A 22,534-nucleotide genomic window follows, 5' to 3' on the forward strand; every position below is an offset into this window, starting at 1 on the left:
GTTCATTTTTCTCAAAGTGTACAGAAAATATGTAACATATAAAAAAAGAGGGATGTGGTGATGTGCATCAATGTAAATGTATGTAGGCTAGCTAGACACTAGAGGGAGCACCAGAGACATCACACACACACACTCAACCAATAGATCAGTGAGATAGGACACGGCCAATGGATATTCACGATACACACAGAGGTGACACGACCACAGGAGGGCATTACATCAACCCATATATAAAGGACACCTGCTTCTTTCCAGTGGAGACAGTCAGTGAGTAGAGACACAGGGTTGATTCAATATTACACCCACCACGTGGATTGCAACTGGTTAGTCAGTCTGGGTAGCTATAGTAGGATTAGCAGTAGTGTCAAATCCGAGTAATAGAAGTGTAGATAGTTTAATATACGTGTTGAAGTTATCTCCACGTCTGAACTTTTTTTTGTCAAGTGCACCACAAGGAAGCCGCTTATGTTACACCTAGAACATAACAAATCAACATCCTACTCTCGTCTTTGTGTAATTGATCGTGCATCAATCCGCGTGCAGGAGCAGGGGGTGTTGCCGGTCAGATGGCGTCCGCGGTGGAGGCATTGGGGGTGCCGGTGTCGGCTATGGGTCAGCATGTCAAAGGCCTGGGGGCATTCTGTGCAGCGAGAGGCCAAGACCCAGGAAAGTACTGCCCTATCATAGGCAGCCATGTGCCAGAGCCACCTGAACATTGCAGCGATGCTCCTCAGCATGGCCCAGTCACAGCAGGCCATGGCTGGGAACGCGGCGGCATTGCCCAGGCGCAAGCCGGTGTTGCACAGACACTGAGCGAGGTGGCCCAGTCCCAGAGGGAGGTGGCCCAGTCCCAGAGGGCGATGGCCTAGTCACTGGCTGATGTGGCACAGTCACAGAATGATGTGATGGAGTCCCAGACAGAGATAGTCCACTCCCTGTGCTCCATGGCCGCGAGCGTGCAGCCCTGGTCGAGACCAGAGCGGGCCTCCAGGACTGGCAGCATCAGCTGGCGGGGAGGGTGACAGGGGATGGCTCCACTCGCACCTCCATCTCATGAAGTAGCCCAGGGTCCATCAAGCACCCCGGGGGAGGGGGAGGTGATGGGGCCCATGCCGGTGACTCCCGCAGGGGAGTTGCCGAAACTGCGCAGCACCTCAGACTCACCCCCCCCCCCCCCCCACCCCCCGCCCCCCACACTCCTGCCCCTGGCGCATCTAGTGGGCAGCGGGCAGAACACGGCAGCACCACCCCGCCCAGGACACCCGAGCAGAGGCGTGGCCCATCCAGGCCTGGTCGTCCCAGGACACATGCGGCAACAGGACCCTTGTTGCAGGTCAGGAGTCACAGCAGGTAGTCTCCACTCCTGCTGTACAGTCTGGGGAACCACCTAGGAGTAGTGTTAGGGCCCGTAAGGCCAGAAAGTTAGACATCAGTTATGTTGGCACGGATGCAGGGCACAGTTTAGTTATAGGGGCTAGGGCACAGATTGTATATATTTCCACACAATAAACACCCGTAACCACCGTTAAAACCTGTCTCGGTGCTCTGTCTGCTGTGTGTGGGGGTGGGTTGGTCGGGAGGGGGAACCAGTGCAGGTCCCGTGGGTGGACTTTCCCCCCACACACTACCCCCCCCCAATCCGACGGGACCGTATGATGGACTGGCCAGCTCACATGCAGTGATCACCCAGGTGGAAGGTGCTACTGTGGGCATGAGTCAGACATTGTTATACGATGTTGAGCACCAGGTCTCATCGCAGAGCGTGTTGTCATCATCCACCATCCCATGGACCAGACCCGCTGTCACTGTCAACCCAGGGCCCCTGCTCGTATGTATAACGGAGGGGTGTGCATGCGGGTGGTGTGGAGGTGAGAGGGGGTGGGTCTGGGATGTGGTGTCCGTGGCCAGGAACCCTCCCCCACTCCCCCTCGCTCCTATCCGTGAACCCTGAGGCGATAACAGAGTCCGGGCGCATTGGTCCTGGCAATATTCGTGTGGCCTCTCGTGCCTGCTCATCATTCCCCCTCCCCCGAATTCTCCTCATCGGACAAGACCTGCCCTTCCTCTTCATCGCTCTTCTCCAGCATATCCTCCCTCTGCTGTGCAATGTTGTGCAGGATGCAGCAGGCCACTACGGTGTGGGCGATTCTCTCAGCATCATACTGGAGGGCCCCTCCAGAGCGGTCCAGGCACCTGGAGCACATCTTCAGGATTGCTGTATGGGCGTCATTGTAGCGGATCTCCGCATCTGTCTGTGGCCTCCGGATAGGTGTCATCAGCCACGGCCGCTGCAGGTAGCCCGTCGCCAAGAAGCCAATCCCTCAATCGGTGGGGGTGACCCTCGAACATGTCAGGGATCACTGAATGTGCTGGGATGAAGGAGTCGTGTACAGTTCCCGGGTATCGGGCGCAGAGGTGAATGATGCACAGCTGATGGTCACAGACCAGCTGGACGTTCATCGAGTCGTACCCCTTTTGGTTAGTGTACAGTGGCCTGTTATCCGCCGGTGCCCGCAGGGCAACATGCATCCCGTTGATCACCACCTGAACCCGAGGCATCCCGGCGATGGCAGCGAACCTTGCTGCCCGGGCATCCTGGTGGGCTTGGTCAACATGGAACTGGATGTAGTGATCCGCTGGGCATATAGGACCACCATTACGGCACAGATGCACCTGTGTGCCGAGGTCTGTGAGATCCCAGGCAGGTCTCCACTTGGTGACTGGAAGGACCCCGTGGCATAGAAATTCAGGGCGACAGTTACCTTGATGGTCACCGGGTGCGGGTACCCTCCCCCATATCCCTGAGGTGCTAGATGTGCCATAATCTGGCAGATGTGTCGCTCTGTCTCTCTGCTCATCCGCAGTCTCTGATAGCATGCCCGGTCCAGCAGGTCCTTAAATGACAGGCGGCGCCGGTGCACGCGGGGTCTCATGCAGCGCCTCTTTGGCACCTCCTCCTCCTCGACATGTTGGGCAGCCAGTCCTCCAGCCTGTGCGGCCGCCACCTGCCCCTCTGCTCACCGTTCCGCTGCTGTAGTTTCCCCCTTCTCTCCGAGCGGCCGCAGGGCATCTCGCAGGGCTGCGGAAATCACCACAGCAGCCAGCATTGCAGGTTGATGTCCAAATGCCACTGTCTGCAAGGGGTGAAAGGCCAACAGGTTAGCATGGAGCATACTCCTGTGCCCAGCTAGGTTCCATGGGCTAAAACGTGGCCCCGGTTGGCACTGCGGGCTCTGCCCACGCATGTCCCTCCCTCGCATCCCTGCCCCGTCGGTATCCGGACCCCTGTCCTGGTGCCCGTTGTTGAGAAAAATGCAAAGGTGACATTTGAAACATGAAGGTCTGATGGAAAAAACCCCGAGAAACATGAGAAAAAGCAAAGTAACAGAAAATATCCCATAAAAGTAAATGTAATGAAATGGTAAAATGAAATAGCAGAAGGCTCTCGAAGGGTTAACTGCAGACAAAGGTTCTTTAGAAAGCAGACAGCCATTATCACACAGGCCTTGAGATAAGGAAGCAGTTCATGCTGCAACTTAATATCTTTAGTTCAAGAAATTCTTATAAAAAATTAAGTTTTAAGTTCAATAAAGAGGATGAGTGTTATACCCTTTAATAGAAGTTAATTAGTTTAGCAAGCAGTTGATTGGAATTATCAGAATCTTAATTTTGAATACTTTGAAACATTTAAGAATACAAGAAAATACAATACTTCCAAAAGATAAGGGAATGAAAGACTGGAATGCCCTAGTATAATTAACAAGGAAACCTCCCTTCCAGTAAGCTGGCAGACCAAGGTCAGGTTTACACGAAGGCCCTCTCATGATATTATGAGGACTTGATGTGGAATCACATGGACAGGAAAAGTATTGCGATCAGGAGCAGAAGAAAATACTTTAGAATAATGTCATGTAATCAGCAAAGCTGTTTTAAAGGTGATATATATCCTAGATCGCCCCCAGCCAGGCACTCACTCTCAGCCTGCAGGGTGATTTTGGTACATGGGACAGACAGAAGACGAAAGCCGAGCAGAACCGTAAAACAACCGGGAGGAGACCAGCAGATAAAGGAGAGAGATTGTCGAGGAGGCCCAGGAAGGTCTGATCAACCGACCAGGAGAATCCAGAAGCAAGATCTTTTTATTTTTCTGTAAAGACAGTGATTTTATCTTTTAAAAGAAAAAATAAAATAGCTTAAAGTTTAAACCTGAAACAGTGGTTTATTACAAAAGTCTACTTTACTTATCTAGCAACGCAGGACCCAGGATCGATGCTACTAGGTGGTAAGTAGATAAAATTCTTCTATGAAGATACGGGTTATCCCGGGGAATAACTTGAAACACTAGTTTGACCTGAATAGCACCCGTTAGTAAGTCTGCATAGGAGTTGGGGAGTGTGAATCCCTGTCCACCATTTAGAGTCTCTTGACCCTTGTTCCGTAAAGGGGAAACCTAAGAATTCTAAGAATAGTGGTGAGGTTAAATACACCGTCCCTGTTGCCAGGGGTACTGCTGGCTGGCACTGCCCTCACTGGGGGCTGCCTTGGGTGTGGCCCTGGGTGGCTCCCCGGTGAGTGGCCGTCGGTTGGGCAGGGTGTTTTGGCCGGGGGGGGGGGGGGCATGTGACGGGGGGTGGCCGCACTCATACGGCCGGTGCCGCTGTGTAGAGCCAGGGGCCGGGGTGGGTGGTCAGTGGGTGTGCAGCAAGGTGGCCATCGTAATGGCGGTCTGTGCTTGGGCACCACCCTAGTCCTGTGGGGAGGCACCCTGGCTGCACGGCCCGCACCCCCCCTTCCCCCTCTCCTCCCCCAGCCCTGGCAGACCCCCCCCTCCCCCCTCTGCAGCAAGCACAGCCAGTGTCCGGGCCGGCAGCCCGCAGTCACTCCACGCCACTTCCTACCTCCTCTCTCTTCCTCAGCAGCCAAGACGCCAGGTTCACGTTTTTAAAACCACAAATGAACAACGCCATCGGGAAATTGGCCCATCGGAGGCGGTGAATCTCGGAGGCCCAGAGAATTGGGTTTCAGGCCCGCTATTGATATGCGTACTGTAGTTTCACCCCGTGCGGTGAGCGACACATTTACACCATTTTCGGTGTGCTGGTGCATCCCGATTTGGTGTCAACCCAGATTTTGGCGTCGGAAGCTATTCTCCGCCTAATCGCGTTTCGCGATTTCGGCGTCGGTAAGCGGAGAATCCCGCCCACCAGACATCACAGGCAACCATTTAATGCCAATTCTCTACTCTTTCCCCAGAGCCCTGCACTTTTATTTCCCCTTTGAATCATTCATTTAATTCTCTTTTGAATGGTATTACTTAATTCTGCTTCCACTGGCTGGTTTAGCTCACAGGGGCTGGTTTTGCTCACTGGGCTAAATCGCTGGCTTTTAAAGCAGACCAAGGCAGGCCAGCAGCACAGTTCAATTCCTGTACCAGCCTCCCCGAACAGGTGCCATAATGTGGCGACTAGGGGCTTTTCACAGTAACTTCATTGAAGCCGACTCGTGACAATAAGCGATTTTCATTTTCATTTCATTTCACCATCCTTTCAGACACGGAACATAGAACATAGAACATAGAACAATACAGCGCAGTACAGGCCCTTCGGCCCACGATGTTGCACCGAAACAAAAGCCATCTAACCTACACTATGCCGTTATCATCCATATGTTTATCCAATAAACTTTTAAATGCCCTCAATGTTGGCGAGTTCACTACTGTAGCAGGTAGGGCATTCCACGGCCTCACTACTCTTTGCGTAAAGAACCTACCTCTGACCTCTGTCCTATATCTATTACCCCTCAGTTTAAAGTTATGTCCCCTCGTGCCAGCCATATCCATCCGCGGGAGAAGGCTCTCACTGTCCACCCTATCCAACCCTCTGATCATTTTGTATGCCTCTATTAAGTCTCCTCTTAACCTTCTTCTCTCCAACGAAAACAACCTCAAGTCCATCAGCCTTTCCTCATAAGATTTTCCCTCCATACCAGGCAACATCCTGGTAAATCTCCTCTGCACCCGCTCCAAAGCCTCCACGTCCTTCCTATAATGTGGTGACCAGAACTGTACGCAATACTCCAAATGCGGCCGTACCAGAGTTCTGTACAGCTGCAACATGACCTCCCGACTCCGGAACTCAATCCCTCTACCAATAAAGGCCAACACTCCATAGGCCTTCTTCACAACCCTATCAACCTGGGTGGCAACTTTCAGGGATCTATGTACATGGACACCTAGATCCCTCTGCTCATCCACACTTTCAAGAACTTTACCATTAGCCAAATATTCCGCATTCCTGTTATTCCTTCCAAAGTGAATCACCTCACACTTCTCCACATTAAACTCCATTTGCCACCTCTCAGCCCAGCTCTGCAGCTTATCTATATCCCTCTGTAACCTGCTACATCCTTCCACACTATCGACAACACCACCGACTTTAGTATCGTCTGCAAATTTACTCACCCACCCTTCTGCGCCTTCCTCTAGGTCATTGATAAAAATGACAAACAGCAACGGCCCCAGAACAGATCCTTGTGGTACTCCACTTGTAACTGTACTCCATTCTGAACATTTCCCATCAACCACCACCCTCTGTCTTCTTTCAGCTAGCCAATTTCTGATCCACATCTCTAAATCACCCTCAATCCCCAGCCTCCGTATTTTTTGCAATAGCCTACCGTGGGGAACCTTATCAAATGCGACAATAACTTGCTTTTTAAAAAATGGTTCCTTGTTACATTGCTGTTTCTTCTTTTTTGCAAACCTCAAATCTGTGCCCTCTTATTACTAATGCATCCACCACTTCCTTATTTATTCCATCAAAACCATTCTTGATTTTCAGCATTTTTATCAAATCTCCTCTTAAACTTCTCTCGGGAAGAGATTCTCCACATAACTCTCGTCCCTTATTCCTTGTACCATTCAACTAAATATTTGCTTCAATATTATTTCTACAAAGTTGTATCCAGTATAATCTTTACTTTTCAATTCATTCATCCATTCTGCTAGTTTTGTTCATTGACTTTCACAATAAATATAACTGAAAGGTTAAGCAAAAAACAAACCTTGCATGGTTGAATTCACACTGTCCACCTGTAGGAAAAGAAATATGTGTCAAATGTAACTGAAAGATCAAACAAAAACAAACCTTACTTGGTTGAATTCGCAATGTCCACCTGTAGGAAAAGAAATGTGTTATGAGGAAAATAAAATAAGTAAATATAAACAATATTTATTCTGTTTCTTTCTTACCAGTACTAAATGGATGCATATAAAGAATAAGGGCAACAACACTGCAATAGTGAAGTCCATCCTCTGTTGTTTATTCTCCATGAACCCCAAGCATGCCTAAACAAAGCAAAGATAGACTATGTTTAACTTTGTAGACAATAAAGTGCACAGTACAATTTACTTAAAATACAGGTAATCACTTGATATCCTACAACAGAGGCTGGTTCGGATTAGTTGTGATAGCTGACACAAAACCAGGAAAATCGTTGGGCACATGGGAATGTCCAATTTCAACATAAGTCATATTTGTCTCGGAAGCATCAACTCAGTTTCTCTCCACAGATGCTGCCAGATCTGTTGGTTTTTCCAGCAGAATATGCATGTCCTATTTGGTATTTTCTTCCAGAACAGGCCAGTTTCATCTTCTCTATCTCTTCTCAATGCAGACTTGCAGCACTTTGGGAAGTCTGCTGTCGCTGCATGGTCAACTGCTGCAGCCTGTCAAATGAACTTTGCATTATGCAGGCCAAAATGTGTTTTAAAGCTATCAAACTATCCTGTGCTGGTTGAAAATCCTCTGGAAGGCAAAGGAGAGGCTCCTTCATTGTCTCAATTTTCACCAGTAACACCAGCACTATCATTTTTGCTACTTTTTGTGTGCTGGTACATTTCAAACCCCTTATTTCTAATGATTGAACCATTAACTGAGGTCCTCTGTTGCTAGTGCGCTACCCACCTTTTTAGTAATTTCTCCATTTCTTCTAAGTCTGCATCTCTATTACTTGAAAAAGTGAACCTGGCGGTACAACTCCCACAAATATAAACACTTATTGTCACCTTTTGAGCACGTGTCATCACTTTTCTAAGATATTTACTGTTTGGTTCTGTTGAGTTCACAGAAGCGGCCACACAGGAAGCATAAAGAATAGAACATAGAATTTGCAGTGCAGAAGGAGGCCATTCGGCCCATCGAGTCTGCACCAGCTCTTGGAAAGAGCACCCCACTTCGACCCATGCCGCCACCCTATCCCTGTAATCCAGTGTCATGGGAATGTACCTTTAAGAATTGTTTCTCTTCTCAAATGGCTGTAGTGATGTCATTGTGTGGGTGGAGCTGGTCTGTGGCTATAGTTTTTACTTTTGTTTTTAGCTGCAAGCTGTTTGTGGCTGTGAGTTTTACTTTCGGTGTAGATAGTTGGAAGCTGCATTCAGACAAAAGAAGGCTTCTCTGGTCTCTCTGCATGTTAAAAAGGTGTCGCCAGATCACTTGATAACTTAAAAGTAATAACTGTGTTCTGGAAGGAATTCAAACCTACTGTCGTAGGTAAAAGAGTTTTTGTCTGGTTTATGGATGTTGTTACTTGAGTGAAACAGTAAAGGAAAGTTATTAAGGGTTAAATATGGAGTACTGTAGCTGTGTGGGGTATTTTTGTCTGTAGTTGGTAAAATGCTTACTGTGTGTGTTCATAAAATGTTAACTGAATTCGTAGCATAAACTTTTTGATTTAAAGTGCTTAAGACCTTCTGTTGAGCTCAACCTGGAAAGTAGGCCCTTGTGCTCCTCATAACCAAAATCTATAAACAATTGTAGGTCAGGTGAACTCCATGTTATACTTTGGTGTTCTATAAACCCTGGCCCATAACACCAGTAACCCCTCCTAACCTGAATGAAAGATTTATTTACAGAAGAACAAAGACTCTATGTACACTGGTCCGAGAAGGGTCCACCCACGACCAGCCCACAACCAAGCCGAGGTTTTTATATTCCGGTTTGCTCCCACACTGATGACTGGGCTCCTCCTCCTCAACGGGGAAGCTGATATTCTACGAGACTCATCGGGAACCTAATAAGTCCGGTCCCATAGCTCTCGTGTAGGTTATAACATTCCTACGCCGCCACCCTAAGTCCAAAAACGTGTCTGACAAAGGAAGATGTGTAGGAGGAGCCCTGAATCTCTCTGCCTGCAGCTGCCTATCTGAAATCATCGGGGCAGGACCAGTGACGTATAGCAGTTAGATGATCATCATTGTGGTACCACCAATGGTGGTCGGTTATCAGGAGACTTGTCACTGAAAACATCCAGCAGTTGCATCTGCAATTCAGTGTCTGAATCCTTCGCATCCAGCATCTCAGCGTTGAAACCCCCTGGGACGGTTCCTGCAGCGACAATAGTGTTGGGAGTGTCCAGGGGCTGGGCCAAGCCCTCCAAGAGAGCATGGCACAACACGGAGCTCCTGCTGCAGTGATAATGAAGGTGCCTATTTGACTCTCAGTCCAGTACAGGAACCCGATATGACACCGGTCCATCTGCCGACCGATAGCACCCGGAACCAACTTGGTACCATCTCAGAAATTGCACAAATGAGCCATGTTGCCTGGTACGAACCGTCTAGGTGGAGCATGTCTGGCAGGGCAATGCCCCAGCTGCTTCTGTCCATGTCGGACCTCCCAGCCAATATCGGGTAATGCCAGGCTGAGGCGAGTCCAAAGCCGGCGTCCCATAAGATGTTCTGCCGGCTCCAAGCCTGTGGCAGTGCGTGGTGTGATGTGGTAGCAAAAAAAGGAAGTGTGTCAAACGCCTGTCAAGGGACACTGTGGTCTGCTTCATAATTCCATTGTTGAATGTCTGGACAGCCCACTAGGCCAAACCTTTGGAATCGGGGTGGTATGGGTCAGTGCAAATGTGGCGTACTGCATTAGACCTCATGAAAGTTTCAAACTCCATTCTAGTAAACGGTGTTCCGTTGTAGGAGACCAGTACCAATGGAATGTCGTGTAAGAGTACTAGAGAGCCTGGGCTCCTCGACCATCGCCCTTCAAGTTGTCGATGACGTCCTGTGGACGTCCAGTAACTTTGATGTGCATCGATAAGTAGGTGGAACATGGACCGCTGAAAAGGGCCAGCAAAACAGGCATGGAGGCATACCAATGGGCGACCTGCCGACTCCCAGGGAAGGGGTGCTGCAGGAGGGAGATTTGGCTGCTTCTGGCACTGTCATGGGAGTGTCCCTTTAAGAAATATTTTTGTCTTATCACATGGCTCCAGTGATGTCATTGTGTGGTTGGAGCTGGACTGTGGCTCTGGGAGTTGGTTTACGTTCGTTTTGGTTTTAGGCTGTTTTGTGGCTCTGAGTTTTTTGCTTTCGTTTTCACATTTGGCTGCTGCAATCAGATGGATCTTCATGTTAAAAGCTGTTTCCAGATTACTTGATAACTTAAAAGTGATAGATGTTTTCTGGAAGGAATTCAAACCTGCTGTTTTGGGAAAGGAAACAAGAATGTCCATACCTGGTCTTGAATACTGTGTGCTGAACCACACATTTGAAATGGGATTTCTTGTTTATGGGATCTTATTATCAAATTGGAACAGTTAAAGGCGGAAATTTATTAAGGGTGATACATAGATTACTGTAGCTGTGTGGGGTATTTATGTTTCTAGTTGATAAAAATGCTAACAGTGAGTGTTTATAAAATTGTTAACTAAATTCGTAGAATAAACTTTGTTTTTGATTAAAAGTGCTTAAGGCCTCTGTTGAATAATTTCTGAAAGGCAGGCCCTTGTGCTCCTCATAACCAAAATCAATAAACAGTTGTAGGTCAGGTGAACTCCATGATATACTTTGGAGTTTTCTAAACCCTGGCCCATAACAGACACACTCTGCATTGTTGAGAGAGCTGTTCAATCTTAGTATCCAAACCTGATCACCACACGTAACTGCAGGCAAGCATCTTCATTTTCTACATGCCTGGGTGCCCATTATGGAAATCCACAAAGATGAGGCCTTCCCCCTTTTACCACCATGTGTGTCTCCCACAGGAGTATACCGTCCTCCACGCTGAACTCGGTGATTTTTGTGGTAAAAGCCTTCAGTTCAGTGGGGAGGGAGTGATTCTGGGCCCCATACAAGACGATAGGGCGAACGTTTGACAACAGGGAGTCAATGAGTTCATGCACGTATCCAGGTCGCTGTGGCCGGCAACGTATCCATAAAATGCATCGTAGTGACAATCTCGTCGGCTCTGGGCTGTGTTGATGGCCTCATCGGGAGCGGGAACAGCATCTGCGTGCCTAATCTGCATCCCTGGGCGGTGTCCCAGCGCATATTCATATGCCGCTAGTAAGATGGCCTACCATTGAAATCAGGCTGATACTATGGACGGATGGCCTTGAACTACACGAATAATGCCAGCAGTGGCTTGTGATCGGTAAAACTGTGAATCAACGCCCTTAGACAGTGCAGAAGCTTCACTGGCAGTTATTCAACTATAGTGTTCTTCACTCCCCAACTAACCAGATGACACTCAGAGTTAGAGTTTCAGCTCATTAATGTATTTATTCATACTGTAGCAGGGGAGCTAAGCTACCACTAAATGGCTTGCCAGCTCCCCCGAGCATAGAAAATGCAGGTCAATTATACTTATCTCTGTTATCTCAAGTAATTAATATTCACCAATCAAAATAATATATGTCCATTCACAACTAACAACTAGGATTACATGGTACATTATATATGAGCACAACTACCAATCATAATCAAAGCATGTACATGGACGGCACAGTAGCACAGTGGTTAGCACTGTTGCTTCACAGTGCCAGGGACCCCGGCTCAATTCTAGCTTGGGTCACTGTCTGCACGTTCTCCCCGTGTCTGCATTGAATTTCTCCCACAAGTCCTGAAAAATGTGTTTTTTGGTGAATTAGACATTCTGAATTCTCCCTCAGTGTACCCGAACAGGTGCCGTAGTGTGGGGACTAGGGGATTTTCACAGTAGCATGTCTATGCAATACACCCAGGATAGCCATGAAGGCAACGTTGTGGTGTGGTGAGTTTTATATTTTAATTTCTCTGATGATACTCTCCATGCTAGAACGGCACTGAGTAAAAGATGTGTCTGAACCCAGGGGCCGGACAATCATTACAGAGTATGGGGATGCCCCAGGGACGTCTGAGGGACTGTGGGAGGTACATGGTCTTGCAAAGGGAATTAGCTATGATTAGTCTCAGAAATCCAGATTTCGCAATGGCAGCAAGAGTTGAGAAAGCGAATCTCGAGTTTGTTGCAGACTGGGGAGGGGTAAGGACTCTGTCTCTATTCCTTGCCCAAACGTATAGAAAGTTGAATAGCAAAATTCAAAAACAAGGATAAGGATAAGTTCCTACCGACTCGCCACTGTGCAGTAGGAAATGGCGAGAGGCTCAGGCTAGTAACATGACAGACAAAACCATTGTCATTATGCTGAGCCTGTACGTACAACAAGCAAAGTGATGCATCATTTAAACCCCATGATTGCTGCTCCAGGGGCAGCAGTGGAGAAACATCACTCATTACAACTTAGCGGGAGAGGCAGCCAACCTCCACTCCTGATACAGATAGCCCCTTTACAAATGGTGCTGAAAGTATCCAGACAAGGAAGGTTGAAACAGTACCTTTTGCATCATGACAAAATTGATCAAATAAAGAATTAGTTGGGTTGCAGATGAAACACATGCTGAGTCAAGGTCCGATCATAAACTTGCAGTTCGGCGGCGATCTAATTTGAATTCTTCAAAACAAGTTAAAAGTGAACTGTTAAGATTTCTTTCAAACTTGGTTAAGTAATGGAATTGAAATCGGTTTAAGGAAAAATAAAGAGGATAGGAAAAGAAATTGGAGCAGAAAAGTGAACTATTTCAACAGGCAATTGATTTGTTTTTAAATTGCCCAGAAACTCATTTGTCTAAATTACTCGCTATACGGTTTAATTGTTCATTTATGGGACTGATGCTAGTTAAAAGTAGAAATTTTAAGCGCGTTCTAGAGGAATTTGGAACAAATGTGTGAATTGTATTGTGCTATCACATCACCCTCTTAAGGGTCGCCCCTCAACCTCTGTCATTCCAGTGAGAACAAACCAAGTTTATCACCCTCTCCTCATAGCTAATGTTCGCCATACCCGGCACAATCCTGGTAAACCTCTTCTGTACCTTCTCCAAAGCCTCCACATCCTTCTGGTGGTGTGGCGACCAGAATTGAAAACTACATTCCAAGTGTGGCCTAAATAAGGTTCTATACAGCTGCAGCATGACTTGCCAATTTTTATACTCAATGCCCCGGCCGATGCAGGCAAGCATGCAGTATGCCTCCTTGACTACTTTCTCTACTTGCGTTGCCACTTTCAGTGACCTGTGCATCTGTACACTGTCAATACTCTTAAGGGTTCTGCCATTTACTGTATATTTACCACCTGTATTAGACCTTCCAAAATGCATTACACTTTTCCAAAATCTGCCTACATATCTGCTCCTCTATCCCCCGCTGGTTTTTGGGAGGCCTGCAGTAAACCCCCAACATTGTGGCTGCACCTTTTCTATTCCTGAGCTCTACCCATAATTCCTCGCTGCATGAGGCCTTTGAGGTGTTCTCCCGCAGTACAGCTGTGATATTCAATTTACAACCTGTGTGTTTCATTTTTTTATGTGGATGTTCGTAGAGTTATGCTATCGTTAAGGTTTATCTTTCTGGCGAATTAACCTTAAGGTTTTTTAATTACATATACTTTAGAAGTTGAGGACAGAAACTGCAAGTATATTTACATAATTCATTTTGCTTATTGATGTTTTAAAGCACTTGATCTGTTTCACTGCTTGTGTATGAATGATATTAGTGTGTGTCTGAATCAAGCATTGATGTTTTCTGTCTGAAATTGTCATCTTTGCGATCATAGTTTCAGTGATTTAAGTCAAACAGCTAACAAAACTTGGAATCATGTTTTTTTTCTGGCCAGAGGCATGATTGCAGGATATTTGTGACCAACATGTGGAAATTTTAATTCAGATACAAATTCACACATGTAAGAATGAAATCATTTTAATTCAATATGATTGATTGGAGTTTGGGATATCTAAAATGATTATGGCCAATCCTGTTGGATTGATCATGTGTTAAAACTTCTTGTCAGGTTAAAAAAAAGAATTATTCCTGACACAACTGACACAGCGAAAAAGAAAGGAAAAAAATTCTCATATCGAAAAAAAGATATAAAATCGAGAATATTAAACAAAGGGGTCCCCAATTGAGTTTCTGGTTAGGTCGAAACAAAGGGAGGTGGCGACGTAATGACGTCCAGTTGAAAAATTTTACTCCACTCCATTTTTAAACTACAGCATGTTAACAACTGAACATGTATTTATATTTTTTTTACAGGGATTGGGAATTTGAAATTTTAATTCTCACATATATTCAGACTAATTAACTCACTTTGCCCCAAGCCGAATGGATATTTTGCGATTTACTTTACAGGTTGCTGCAAGTGGAACAAGATTTGCAGTGGCTTCAAGAATTTGAGAATTTATTTGTAGACTTTCAATCGGGCAGCAATAGTTGGCCAGATTTAAAATCTAGTGTGTGTGTGCTTGCGGGGGTGGGGGGGGGGCCATAATAATGGGAATTACTACATTGCCGTACTGACCCAACAATATGGAGATTATAAGTGACCGGTAGTCTGTTACTCCAACAGGCAATCAGCAGTTCCTGCTGGATATAGAAAATCCACATGGGACACCCCTCAATGCAGATTCTGATCATGGGAAGATTGAAAATTATCTCAGATGTTGGAGGAGCTCAAGGAGAGTGTCTATTACTTAAATAGATGGGTTAAAGTAGTTAAGGACAAGAGGAACAACCGATTGGGATATATGAACATTGTGGAAAGGAATATGTGATGTGCAGATGGGAGTTCAGGAAGTGAAAAGGGTAGGAGAGGAGCCATTAGAGGCGGCCATGGTGACCCTATTTGTCAATGGGTTACAGCAGAGTGAATGAAGAGCCAAGAACAGGATGGGCAATAGCTGAACAAGGCAAGACAAAATTAAAAGTGAAATCAAATTGACGGGTGATGAGAACAATTAAAAGTGGAATCAATTTTTTAAAAATATATAAATTTAGAGCACCCAATTCATTTTTCCAATTAAGGGACAATTTAGCATGGCCAATCCACATCGCCTGCACATCTTTTGGGTTGTGGGGGCAAAACCCACGCAAACACGGGGAAAATGTGCAAACTCCACACGGACAGTGACCCAGAGCCGGGATCGAACCTGGGACCTCGGCGCCGTGAGGCAGCAGGACTAACCCACTGTGCCACCGTGCTGCACCAAAGTGGAATCAAATTGACCGGTAACGAAAACAACGATGATGAGGGAAAAAAAATGACATTTAAAGGGATTTTAAGAAGACAATAAATAAAACACATACACAGTTCAGATGGTTTCCATGGACAAAACCTCTTTTGTCGAAGGCACAAATAGACATGAAAATATGAAAGCGAACAACACTGTTGTTTGAATTTGGGTCAATTCTGGGATGTGAAAAGGCAATGTAATTCAGCAAGCTACCTTAAAAAAGAAAAAGCAATCAAAAAACGACTGCCAGGAAATATTTGATTTCTGTTTTAAAAATGAAGATATTTTATAAATGAAGACTGTAAGATTTCTGCAGGGCTCGTGATTGGAATAGGATTAAGTAATTGAGGGAAGACGATAGCGACAGGAAATTCAATCTGCAAATGGGAATTTGAATACTGGGTACAATTCGAGGGAATATTCCCATCTGGCAATAGACGGTTTCAAGGGTTGGAAACTCCTTGCCAGTATGCATTGACGAGCAAGTTCCAAGTATGCATACTACTTGACAAACAACATGGCATGAAATGGTTAATGGGGCCAATCGAGTGAAGCAACATCATTTAGTGATCAAGGCATTGATACATTCCATAGACTTTAAAACAATTGGGATAGAATTAAATCTGTCAAAATGAACAAATTAAAGTGAAAGGGTAAATAGTTTGGATGAGAACAGTTAAGGGCCTGGTAGGAAGTAAACTTTGTGAGGAATATCCACAAGCTGCATACAGATGAATGGAGAGCTGGAGAATACTTTAGGTCTATGCATATTATTTTAAATGATGTTGGGTGAGGTAATCTGCAAGGGGGGAGTGTCAGAGAGAAATGGTGTCAATCTAATTATTCAGAGATCACGGGCTGGATTCTCCGTTTCTGAGACTAAGTGCTGACGCCGTTGTGTAGTGTGGACTTTTACGATGGCAAAAACAGTGCGACAGGTTCAACTATTCAGCGACTCCAAAGAGGCTAGCACGGGCGTCACGTGGAACACAACAGTTTGCACGTGAAATGGCGCCGGATTCGTCGGTTCCGTGATTGCCGCACAGCTGCATCTGCACTTAAGTGGTTCATCACCGCCCACACACACCGTCGCAGCCAACATGGCTGGAAAGCGAGCAGTGCCGTGGTTCCAGGATGCAGAGCTGGAGACCCTTCTGGATGCCGTGGAGGAGAGGCGGATGGTGCTGTACCCCAGCCCGCGAGGAAGGTTGTCAGGCGCCACCGTTCGGCGTGCATCGGCACAGGCAGCAATCACCGACAGCGCTGTTGGCGAAGTCTTCTAGACTGCCATCCATTGCAGAACGAAACTGCACAACCTCCTCAGAGTGACCAGGATGATTAGGCCGTGCAGTGCATGGCACAGCCCCTCTACCCCCCACACACATGATCCGGACCCCCTCCGAGGGACGGCTGGACCTCCACCCTGCTCCACATGCCAGCACCCATGCGAGGCGCAATGGCTGAGTGCCCTGGCCACTGATACCATCAGCTACCCAACTCCTGGGAACTTCTAACAATGTCATTGTTTGTGTTCCCCACCCCCCAGGACAAGGCCGCACACAACTGCCGGGAGCGGGGGAAGACCCCCTCACCATGCCCGAGGAGAATGCACTGGATTTGGTCAGCGGCCTGGAAGAGGGAGGTCGCCGAGGCGGAGGTCGGCGACAAAGTGAGACCCCCTGCCTAGTTGCAGATCCTCATGTCACATGTGTGCCCCTCTCAACCCCCCCCACCCCCCCTCAACACACCCCTCACCCCCCCCCCCCCCAACCTCCCTCACGCCCTTGTCTCACCACCGTCAGCTGTTGAACCATACATGGTGTCTTGTGTCTTACAGGACCCGCCAGAAAGGGGCCTGGTCCATCCCGCCCCCAGCCAGTGCCAGAGCCCGAAGGGAAGAGCACCGATGGGGAGAGCAGCTTGAACACAAGCCCTCTGCCCGAGACCAGGAGACCCCGGAGTTAGGTTCAGAGGAGAACACTGACTTGCCGTCACAGCTGTCTCCAACACCCTCTGCCATCTCAGAGACTATCACCTCGGTTGGACAAATTAGTGAAGAGGCTCCTGGGGCACAATCTGGTGCGCACCACACAATCGGCTTGGCACAAAAGGTGGAGGTAGGAGCAGCCAAGGGGCCGGACGGTCGGAGGGCAGTCCGGCCCCAGGAACCAGCTGCCGCCCAGATGGGTCCCAGGCTCCACCTTCAGTTTCCCCAGAACCTTCTCCTTAGTGATGGCCACTGAACTCACCTCTGCCCCCTGGTTCTCCTGGAGCTCTGGCATCCCACTGGTGTCTTCCACGGTGAAGACTGATGCAAAGTAACTATTCAGTTCGTCTGCCATTTCTTTGTTTCCTATTATTACTTCTCCAGCCACGTTTTCCAATGGTCCAATGTCTATTTTGCCTCTCTCTTACCTTTCATATATTGAAAGACACTCTTCCTATCTTCTTTTATATTACTAGCTAACTTGCACCCATATTTCATCTTCTCTCCCCTTATTGCTTTTTTAGTTGTCCTCTGCTCGCTTTTAAATGATTTCCAATCCTCTGGCTTCCCACTAATCATTGCCACTTTGCATGCTTTTTCGTTTGCTTTTATGCTGTCCTTGACTTCCCTCATCAACCATGGATGCCTTGTCCTGCCCTTAGCATGTTTCCTACTCCGTGGGATGAATTTCTGCTGTGCCTCCTGAATAATCCTCAAAAACTCCTGCCATTGCTGTTCCACTGTCTTCCCTGCTAGTCTCCTTTTCCAGTCAACTATGGCCAGCTCCTCCCTTTGTAGCTACCCTTATTTAATTGTAATACCGTTACATCTGACTCCAGCTTCTCCCTCTCAAACTGCAGGGTAAATTCTATCATATTGTGGTCACTGCTCCCTAGGGGTTCCTTCACCTTAAGATCCCTAATCAAGACAGCCTCATTACACATCACCAAATCCAAAACTGCCTGTACCCTAGTGGGCTCTACCACAAGCTGTTCCAAAAAGCCATCTCTTAAACATTCCACAAATTCCTTTTCTTGTGATCTACTACCAACCTGATTTTCCCAGTCCACATGCATATTGAAGTCGCCCATGATTATTGTGAGATTGCCTTTTTTACATGCTTTCTCTATTTCCTAATTTATTTTCTGCCCCACATCCTGACTACTGCTAGGGGGCCTGTACATAACTCCCATCAGGGTCTTTTTATCTTTGCGATTCCTCAACTCTACTCACACAGATTCTTCTGAATTCTATATCGCTCCTTGCTATCGATTTAACTTCAACCCTGCCCCCTTTGCCCATCTGCCTGTCCCAAAAGACCATAAGACAAAGGAGCGGAAATAAGGCCATTCGGCCCATCGAGTGCACTCCACCATTCAATCATGGCTAATTTCAACTCCATTTACCCGCTCTCTCTCCATAGCCCTTAATTCCTTGAGAAATCAAGAATTTATCAACTTCTGTCTTAAAGACACTCAACGTCCCGGCCTCCACCGCCCTCTGTGGCAATGAATTCCACAGACCCACCACTCTCTGGCTGAAGAAATTTCTCATCTCCGTTCTAAAGTGACTCCCTTTTATTCTAAGGCTGTGCCCCCGGGTCCTAGTCTTACCTGCTAATGGAAACAACTTCCCTACGTCCACCCTATCTAAGCCATTCATTATCTTGTAAGTTTCTATTAGATCTCCCCTCAACCTCCTAAACTCCAATGAATATAATCCCAGGATCCTCAGACATTCATCGTATGTTAGGCCTACCATTCCTGGTATCATCCATGTGAATCTCCGCTGGACCCACTCCAGTGCCAGTATGTCCTTCCTGAGATGAAGGGCCGAAGATTGCTCACAGTATTCTAAATGGGGCCTAACTAACGCTTTATAAAGCTTCAAAAGTACATCCCTGCTTTCATATTCCAAGCCTCTTGAGATAAATGACAACATTGCATTTGCTTTCTTAATTATGGACTCAACCTGCAAGTTTACCTTTAGAGAATCCTGGACTAGGACTCTTTTCGATAGGAGACATATCCTTGGATATCTAGATCCTAGCCCTGATCCCCTTGCAGCCATGTCTGTGAGATGCCCACAACATCGTACCGGCCAATTTCAATGTGCGCAACAAGATCATTTACCTTGTTTCGTATACTGCGCGCATTAAGGTACAATACCCCCAGTCGTACCGGACAATTTCAATGTGCGCAGCAAGCTTAATTACCTTGTTTTGTATACTGCGCGCATTAAGGTACAATACCCCTAGTCCTGCATTGACCACCTCCCTCTGCAACATGTCACCTTTTTTGTTCTGCCTGAGGGTGATGTTCTATTATTTTTGTTCTCTAGTTCTCCTGCAGTTATGACACCTTCTAAGCTAACGCTCTGGTTCCCACCTCCCTGCCATATTAGTTTAAATCCTACCGAGTGACACTAGCAAACCTCCCAGCTAAGATATTGGTGCCCCTCGAGTTTAGATGCAACCCGTCCTTCTTGTACAGGTCGCACCTGCCCCGGAAGAGATTCCAATGATCTAGAAATCTGAAACACTCCCTCCTACAGCACTAGTTTAGCCACGTGTTTAGCTGCACTATCCTCCTATTTCTAGCCTCACTGGCACGTGCCACAGAGAGTAATCCTGAGATTACAACCCTAGAGTGCCTGCCTAACTCCCTGAACTCCTTCTGCAGGACCTCATCACTCTTCCTGCCTATGTCATTAGTACCTATGTGTACTACGACCTCTGGCTGTTCACCCTGCCCCTTCAGGATGTCCTGTGTTCGTTCAGAGACATCCTTGTCCCTGGCACCAGGGAGGCAACACACCATCCTGGAGTCTCTTTCACTTCCACAGAAGTGCCTGTCTGTGCCCCTTACGATAGAGTCATCTATAAATATCGCTCTCCTGCACTTTGCCCTCCCCTGCTGAGCAACAGAGCCAGTTGTGGTGCCACTGTTCTGGCTGCTGTTCTGGCTGCTGTTCTGCCTCAACAGTATCCAAAAAGGTATATCTGTTAGAGAGGGGGACATCCACAGAGGATTCCTGCACTGACTGTCTGCCCTTTCTCGCAGTCAAGCATCTGTCTGCCTGCACCTTGGGTGCATCTTGCAACTCTATAACTCCTATCTATGACGCTTTCCACCACCTGCATGATCCTAAGTGCATCCAACTGCTGCACCAACCAAACACCAGTCTGTGAGGAACTTCCATTGGTTACACTTGCTGCTGATGTAGTCGACCAGAACGCTGGAAGCATCACAGATCTGCCACATCTCACAATTGGAGCACTGCACCCCGCTGAGTGACATTTATGCACTAGTTAATTAATTTAAAAATAACACTTGAATTATTGTTAGATTGAGTTACAATTAACTATATAGCCCTGACGCTATATTTTATTGTAAAATTAAATGCTAAATACTAATCTCTGCCCTCAAGTTTATTTACTCCACTGTCTACTTAATCAATTAAATTTAATTACTTTTTCAATGTTTCTATTTTCCAAATTTAACAGACTCCCAACCAGCCAATCAGGTCACAGTATTACTGTGATGTCACTTCAGTGTCCCCCCCCCCCCCCCCCCCCCCCACACACACACAATTTGAAACGGTATTAAGGTATTAAAATCCCTTACCGATCCAGGATGCTCTCTGAATCTCTCTCTGCAGATTAACAATTCCAGGACAGAAGGAAGAAAACAAAATGGTAAGGAAAAAGCACATCCTCCCACGCTGCACCCAATGACCTCAATTCTCCGACCCGGCCAGAACCGCATGAACGAGGCGTGCGCCGTGCGGGCCGGAGAATAGCCAGAAGTGGTGCGACGTGGGGATCCCTGGGCCTGCAACGATACTGTAGTCAAGTCGATGTGGTTCTAACATCCTTTAAAACGGTGTCAACCAGTCGTGCTGGCTGTCGCCGATGAAGGATGAGGTAGGGGTCGGCGTGGGTGAACGCCAGAGATGTCGAGATGGCACATCCGTGGCTGTGGGGGGTGCCGTTGTCGGGGGCCCCCTAGGGGCGGGTGGGAGCGATGTCGATGTTGGAGCCGGAGGGGGAGGGGAGGGTGGGGGGAGTGTAAAGGGGGAGAGTATCGGGGTTAGGGCGTGTTGGAAGGGGGGTGGGAGTGCCGGGGGGCGGGGGAAAGAGTGTCGTGGGGAGGGGGTGTCGGGGGGTGGGGGGAGTGCCAGGGGCGCTCAGGAGGGTGAGTGTCGGGGGCGGGAGTGTCAGGGGGGAGAAGGGAGCGCCAGGGGGGTCAGTGTAGGGTGGGTGGGGGTTTCGGGGTGGGGAGTGCCGGGGGGGGGGGGGGAAGTGCCGGGGAGGGGGAATGTTACGGGGGGGGGGGGAGGCGAGGTGGGGGGGGGGGGGTGGTTATGTGTGGCTAGGCGCTAGCTGGCAACAATGGCGACCATGTATGCCATGGCACCTGGTTGTGGAGGGGGGTATGTGCAATGATAACATGTCATCTACCCCCACCCCCTGCAGACCGTTATGTTTGACCATCACCCAGCGACGTTGTCCGCCCGACAGGGCGAGGAGGAGGAGGCGGTGCCACGGCGACGGAGGCGTCCGATGAGGCCTCAGGTGTACCGGTGCCGCATGTCCTTCCAGGACCTCCCAGACAGGTGGTGTAGGAGGAGACTCCGGATGAGTCGGGAAATTGTCGCCCATATCTGCCACCTGATGGCACACCTGGCACCGCGTGGGATTGGGGGTAGACATCCTCTCCCGGTGGCCGTCAAGGTGACTGTCGCCCTGAATGTTTATGCCACGGGTTCGTCCCAGTCACCGAGTGGGGGCCTGTCCAGCATCTCACAGGCGTCGGTGCACAGGTACATCCGTGTAGTAGCCGACGCCCTGTACGACATTCCGGACCGGCACATTCAGGTTCCCTGTGGACCGCACCCACCAGGATTCCCAGGCAGCAGGCTTTGCAGCGGTTGCCAGGATTCCAATGGTCCAGGAGGCGATCAATGGGGTGCATGTTGCAGGACCGTGTTTATGAATAGGAAGGGGTCCTACTCCATGAATGTGCAGGTGGTCTGTGACCACCAGATGAGGATCCTGCACGTCTGCACCCGGTACCCGGGCAGGGTACATGACGCTTTTATCCTGGTCCAATCGTTCATCCCCGCCATGTTCGAGGGACAACAACCCCAGCTGA

General features: G+C 48.0%; 1 protein-coding gene across 1 annotated transcript in view; it reads right to left on the reverse strand.

Annotated features, from left to right (window-relative positions):
- LOC140430960 (astacin-like metalloendopeptidase) overlaps nt 1-22,534 on the reverse strand; it is a 665,106-nt gene that overhangs the window by 583,815 nt on the left and 58,757 nt on the right. The window contains exons 2-3 of the mRNA XM_072518803.1: nt 7,250-7,345; nt 7,063-7,090 (exon numbers count right to left, since the gene is read on the reverse strand). Coding sequence (XP_072374904.1) covers nt 7,063-7,090; nt 7,250-7,330 — 109 coding nt within the window. The 5' untranslated portion in view covers nt 7,331-7,345. The remainder of the gene's footprint in view (nt 1-7,062; nt 7,091-7,249; nt 7,346-22,534) is intronic.

This window comes from Scyliorhinus torazame, chromosome 10 (genome assembly GCF_047496885.1).
Source record: "Scyliorhinus torazame isolate Kashiwa2021f chromosome 10, sScyTor2.1, whole genome shotgun sequence".
In the NCBI taxonomy this organism is placed as follows: Eukaryota; Metazoa; Chordata; class Chondrichthyes; order Carcharhiniformes; family Scyliorhinidae; genus Scyliorhinus; species Scyliorhinus torazame.